General features: G+C 43.1%; 1 protein-coding gene across 1 annotated transcript; it reads right to left on the bottom strand.

The window, feature by feature from the left end:
- Positions 1-383: 383 nt before the first annotated feature.
- LOC118427894 (tyrosine-protein kinase receptor Tie-1-like) lies at positions 384-3,033 on the bottom strand. Its single transcript, XM_035837857.1, has 2 exons — positions 2,766-3,033; positions 384-2,294 (listed from the first exon to the last, which is right to left on the bottom strand). The coding sequence occupies exons 1-2, from the start codon at positions 3,031-3,033 to the stop codon at positions 391-393; spliced, it is 2,172 nt and encodes a 723-aa protein (XP_035693750.1). The 3' UTR covers positions 384-390.
- Between the last annotated feature and the right edge of the window lie 3,640 nt (positions 3,034-6,673).

Raw genomic sequence — 6,673 nt, 5'->3', positions numbered from 1 at the left:
ACGCAACACGAAAATAAGCTGGAACGCTGCGTTACGTTATATCGTATAGTTTGTTGGGATATCGTGTTACGAATGGCTAGTACTCTTCACATATTTTATTCACCTTGTTTAGTTAATAAGCTTGCAAACTGTGTACAGCTCTGTCTGTTTTAACACTCAGATCATAACATCAAGGCAACAGTTGTTACTGTCGACATTGGTACAAGTACATTAAGATGCTCAATTAAAACGAAAACCATCGCATCAACACAACACTGGTTACATTTAGAATTAGTACTAGGCACACAAAATAAGATTCTGCAAAAACGTTATATGCCTTTAAGACATATCAATTAAAATTTAACACAAGTTGTAAATCATTTCCATGCTTGTGTTCTAGAGCGAGACAAACTACACCACAGTCTCCATTGCAATGACGTCATGTGGGAGCAGTGCACGTCTCAGTTGCAGCAGCCTCTCTTCTATCCCTTCTGGAGTCGGTCTGGTATCTGGAACGTCGAGCCAACACGACCTCATCAGTCGGTACAGGTCCTCTGGACATCCCGGTGGCCTCTCCAAGCGTATTCCTTGCCTCAGAATCCCCACCATCTGAAGAAAGCTCAGCTGCATCCTGCCATCGTAGCACGGATCTTTCCCCAGCGTGGCGATCTCCCACAGCAGCACGCCGAAGGACCAGACGTCACTCTGACAGGTGTACTCGTCGGTCTCGATGGACTCTAGCGCCATCCACTTCAGCGGAAGGAGTTCGTCATCAACGCCTGGACGGTTGCATCGGACATACTGAGTAGTGGCGTAGACATCTCTGGCCAGTCCAAAGTCAGCCAACTTGGCCACGTCATCGGCAGTGATGAGGACGTTGCGAGCGGCCACGTCACGATGGGCGATTCTCAAGCGACCCAGCTCTTGTAGGGCTCGTGCTATGTGGACTGCGTAGCCAAGAATGTTTCCAAGTAGGTCTTTCTCGTTGATGTTCACAAATCGTCGTAGCAAACCCAAGAGATCTCCTTTGGAGGCATATTCCAGAAGAATGTACTTCTCCGCAGACTTGGTGATGAGCCCCACAAGTCGAACAATGTTGGACTCACGGCAATCGCCATCCCGTTGTTGGTGCACAGCTACCAAAATGGCTGCTTCTCTGTAGAAGTCTCGGTAGGACTGTGAGTCCTCGACGCGAACTGTCTTGGCAGCAACGGCGAGCTCTCCCTCAGTTGTGTGCAGTTTTCCTTTTCTGACTAGTCCAAACATTCCTTCTCCTATCAGAGGACCAGGAGTAAGATGTTTGATCTTCTTCTCCCAACGTCCCAGCCAGCCCGGCTGTAGGCTCTGTGCTAGATCCTGCTCCATTCTCCTCAGCTCGAAAAGTATCTTGTCCTCCTCGCCTGTGTCAGGTGCGGAGCAAGCCAGAATGCCCTTTTTGTAGAGTATTGTCATCACTATGGCAACAAGTACGATTAAGGATCCCAGTGAGACCAGACTTTCGAGCAGCGGTTGATCTGTGCTTGGCAATTGGTCACAGTTCCGTCCCGTCCATGGCGTCACACATGCGCAGCTGCCGTCCACGTTGTTACATGTGGCATTGTTCTTACAGGCACAAACCTGCTGACAAAGCAAACCGAACCGACCGTTTGGACACGGTTTGCTACAATCCTTTCCATACCACCCGTCGGTGCAGTCACACTTACCGTCGCTAGGGCTACAGCTCGCCCCATTTAGGCAGCTACAGTTCCTTGCACAGTTTTTACCGTACGTGCCGAGGGAACATTTTGTCTGGCACCTGGTTCCTGTCCATCCCGGCGGACAGACACAACCAGCCCAGCGGTCACAGCTGGCACCTTGTAGGCAACCACACACTTCATCACACCGGGCACCTTTTGTGTCTGGAGCACAGTTGGTAACATTGAGCACAAACGTGGTGTTGAGTGTGTTTCCCCGGGTGTCTCGGACCTGGCAGGTGTAGGGTCCGCTGTTGGTTGGTTGTATGTTCGGAACTACAAAGTAAATCTCGTTCACATGGAAGTGAACGTTCTTTGTCGCATTTGGAAATGTAACCGACATGGACCTAACGTCGACATGGTGTGCCTTGCAATGAAACATGATATTTGCGGAAATGTAGATGTCGCGAAGGTCGCCAGGTGTCGTCGTGATGGAGACGTCCTGTTTGGGAATGTCACAGGCCACACCTTTCCAGCCGGGCGGACATTTGCAGGCACCGTTAAACCCGTGGCAGCGGGCGCCATTCTTACAGATGCAGGTTTTGTGGCAGAGGAAGCCGTATTTTCCAACTGGGCAGCCCACTGGTGTTATTCGCATGTCCAGATATTCAATATTTGCAAATGATCTGATGATGTCATGCACTGTTGATCCGACCGGGGTGCGAAATTGTGGGATTTCACAGTTGTATAGCATTGCTTCTGTTGTAGGAACCGTCAAAAAAATGACAACGATGAAGTTAAGATATCTTGCTTTTATGACGTGTTCAGGAACATACCTCCTTAAATGCTCAATACTAGTGTTTTCACCCCATTTAAGACTAAACAGGTCCATCACTATTTTTGATGATTTGTAACCCGCAGTGCATGTAACTTGTTGAATGTCGTTTTCCCATACATCTTGTAAGACCGTTAAATCATAAATATGATCAGTCTTCACCGCTATGCGAATGTTGCAATCACTGTTGTCTGTGTAAAACATCCAAGAGTCCCGTTTATAGTCAGTATCGTGGGGGACTTTTGTAATATGTATTCCTTTGCTAAAGAAAACATCACCGGTTGTCGTCACAAATTCCCCTGATGTAGTTAAACTGTATAGCAAATCTCCTGTCTGTCCGTCAGGGTTGACCGGAGTTTCACACGTCTCGTTATACACAGGAGGATAGCCCTCAACGTCACTCAACTCTACCTTAACTCTCGTGTTGTGGACTCCACTGCGGATTGTCAGGAGATATGCCGACTGTACTGACCAGTCCAGCGGGTTGGCGACCACAATAGTGCAGTTCTTCGTCACATTAAATCGGCCGTACGGATCTCCCTCCATTTTGGCACACGGAAGTTCCGCTTTTTCTGGTAGGCTGAAAATGGTCTCCCCAACATCGACGTTTTCTGGTACGGAAACGCTGAACTCCTGGGCCCCAGCAGAACAAAGAAGGTTGACAGAAACTACCCAGAAACCCACAACAAGTAACTCTTGCACATTCCCTGCCATAATTTCAACTTGACTGTATCTTTGGCGTTGAAAGCAGTCCCCAGAAATGAAGACACGGGTTTTCACCTTGCTTCCTCGTTCCTCTCGGTGCTGGAAGTTCAGGGTCAGTGCATTCAACAAAACCATCTCGGGTGTCACTTGTCTCTGGCAAATGTAAAGAGTTAGCTCATTATCTGGGTCTTTCGCGTGTTTAAGCTAAAGCAACGTCTACCTCGCATTTCATCTGGGGCTGAACTTTTCTTTAAAAGTGTAATACTACTGGTTTTTAAAATACTGGAAAGGTGTGCTAGATATTTTGCAAAACTGCATCTACAGCGCTGAGAATGGGCCGGATTCTGACCTCTGCTTGGAGATTAGAGGTTCACCAGTATATAACGTTCTTGAAATAGTTGAAGTGTAATTTCCAACACGGTGGGCGCCATAGAGTTCCTGCAACCTATAATCCACTGCTTACTGAGTCACGTGTTCTATCTGCATAACGTGACGTCACGACAGCAGTGGATTGTTCATTCCTTGACAAAGACTGATGCTGTGCAGTCGAAAATTTGGGTGAGTACAATTTTGGTGTTGGAAATTACAGTTCAACTATTTCAAGAATGACTTCTACTAACACAGATGAACTTTCAGTATAAAACGTCATTAGAACAAGAGAAAGCAGAAAAACACTAGGGGAGAACTTTGATTTTGTAGAATGATTCCTGCTTTGTGTAGGTCATGAAACATCACCAAAGCAGATATGCTGGGTAGTTTGGATATACCAATCTTGAAAACGGTCAGGAAAATTTTTGCTATGCAGGAATTTTTTGCTTCGTTATTATCATATATTCATTGTCAGAATTATCAACCAAGAAGAACACGGTATGCTTGACCCGTTACATCAATACAAAACATGAAAGGTCCGTTTACATTTTGGAACTTGATTGCTATTACATGTTTTCAAAGACTCCTACTAATACGCCAGAAACTAATCCGCACCTATTTACATCTTAAAAACCTCATCTAAGAATCTTTCACTGTACATTTTCATTAAATCTGGGATTTGTTACATAGCAATTTTGATTCATATCTTGCAACTTGGTGGCCAAATAGATAGAAAAGATAGGATTGGCACGAGAAAGGATTGAAAAGAAAACCTCTCATCTCATAGCCTTTTATTCACACATGGATATGGGCACATGTACAGTCAAAAGTGGGCTTTGATAATCTAAACATCCCGTCATCTGGTTATCATATACGTGTATAAATAGCATTGGCTTTAACGCTTGTCGTCCTGATGTAATAAATTGAGATGACCAAGCAGCAAATTAACATTGAATGCAATACGAAAATGAGCTAGAAAGGTGTGTTAAGTTATATCGTAAAGTTTGTTTGGGATATCGTGTTACGAATGGCTAGTACTCTCCACATATTTTATTCACCTTGTTTAGTTAATAAGCTTGCAAACTGTGTACAGCTCTGTCTGTTTTAATACTCAAATCATAACATAAAAGCAACAGTTGTTGCTGTCGACATTGGTACAGTAAATTAAGATGCTCAATTAAAACGAAAACCATCGCATCAGCATAACACTGGTTACATTTAGAATTAGTACTAGGAACACAAAATAAGATTCTGCAAAAACGTTACATTCCTTTAAAACATATCAATTAAACACAAGCTGTAAATCATTTCCTTGATTGTGTCCTAGAGCGAGACAAACTACACCACAGTCTCCTTTTCAATGACGTCATGTGGAAGCAGTGCACGTCTCAGTTGCAGCAGCCTCTCTTCTATCCCTTCTGGAGTCGGTCTGGTATCTGGAACGTCGCGCCAACACGACCTCATCAGTCGGTACAGCTTTTCTGGACATCCCGGCGGCTTCTCCAACCGTATTCCTTGCCTCAGAATCCCCACCATCTGAAGAAAGCTCAGCTGCAGTAATACCCCTGTCACATTATCCCCGATCTTCTGGCGTATCGATGGAAGATCGGCCATATTCAAGATCGACAGAGGGTTGCGCGTATTTTCCACCTGAAAACCGTCCCTGTCACATATAAGCCTTACTTTGTACCTTGTACAATCGTTGTGCAATAAACTTATAATTATAAGCGAGGCGATTGCCGCAGAATCGTCGTCCGATCGATTTTCGCCAAATGTGACTGGGGTATAAACAACCCGGGATTAGTCTTACCCACAGGGCTGGGCTGATTGTCTGAAGCTGGCCATTCAAATGATATTAACAATAATAATGATGATGCAAATTAATTTTAACCTGGTGAATGTTTCAAAATACAAGTCAGGTCAAAGCATATTGCACAAGAATAAGTTTCAATGTAAGGAAAGGTGTTTTATATGACTTCTACCTTATATGACTAAACAATAAGACTTTACACGACTTACACTTAAAACTAGGGGCATACAAATTGTCAATTATTCAGCATTTCGGCCACATGGCGTCAGGGACACGTGACTGCAGGAACGCGCCAGATAGCCTATATGCCCCCCTCCCCCGTCATATTTTTTTATTCTTTGTTTTTCTGCTTTCAAGTTTTAGTGTTCGGTAGTTGGCTTGTGAAAATAAGGGTGGACAGGACGCCTTGTGAAAGGATGCCAAGACATTAAGTTTGTTCCACTTTCAACCGCATAAAATGACTTAAAGACAAGCTGTCGAATCTGTACTTTTTCTTGTAGTTTATTTTTCTACCCTCATTTCACAGAAGTCATAGAAGAACATGTAGTACTTCTAGAACTAATAAAAACGTTCTTATACTGTAAGTTATGATTAAGCACTTGATAACGAGTTTAACCTTTCTGGTATAACCCTTACTATAATGACATTTACTTCATCTTTGTATTTGTCTTCGGGTTGTGTGTGTCTCTTCAATTGTCTTATCACATTATCGCTTTAATTACTGTTCTTCAAAAAAGTAAGACCATGTTGATAAGATTATATGGATATTCATGACATAAACACCACACGATTTGATCCATTTCCACAGAAACAGCTGCAAGATGGGCACATATATATGTGCCAACAGTAAATTGCAAACAAAAATATATTTGAAAATGGATGATAATGTCAGAGCATTCCAAAGTCATTTCCAAAGTCAGAAGATGTAAAGGAACAAAAAAGAAGATTTTTTTTGTACGGTATATCATGCTCTGTTCAGTCATTCGTTCAACTTTCCTGATTACTTAGATTACAGAATTCAGGTAATATCTTGCGTTTCTCTTCAGCCTCAGTTTTGGGGTTCACGGAGGATCGATGCTATCCAAACAATCGAGTCAGCATGGCCTAAAGAAACCAAATTTACAGGTTGGTGAAGTTGTCTTGGACTAAAACTATCGTGGTAACAAAATGCTGTTATCATACTATTAGATCACATACTATTAGATCATTCTATAGAATTGCATGCAATTAACGTGTAATTAAATGTAATTAAAACGATGATATGCTTAATAGAATCTATATTTTTTGTCATTAAAAGAAAGT

Source organism: Branchiostoma floridae, chromosome 12 (genome assembly GCF_000003815.2).
Source record: "Branchiostoma floridae strain S238N-H82 chromosome 12, Bfl_VNyyK, whole genome shotgun sequence".
NCBI classification, from domain to species: domain Eukaryota; kingdom Metazoa; phylum Chordata; class Leptocardii; order Amphioxiformes; family Branchiostomatidae; genus Branchiostoma; species Branchiostoma floridae.
Note: the sequence above shows the minus strand (reverse complement) of the source record. Positions and strands in the feature narration are given on the sequence as shown.

Excerpts from the sequence above, each read along its gene's own strand:
- LOC118427894 (XM_035837857.1), bottom strand. The coding sequence starts at position 3,033 with ATGGAGGGAGATCCGTACGGCCGATTTAATGTGACGAAGAACTGCACT. Across the intron at positions 2,295-2,765 it reads GGAATTTGTGACGACAACCG|TGGGCTGCCCAGTTGGAAAA; the intron begins GTGATGTTTTCT and ends GAATAACACCAG.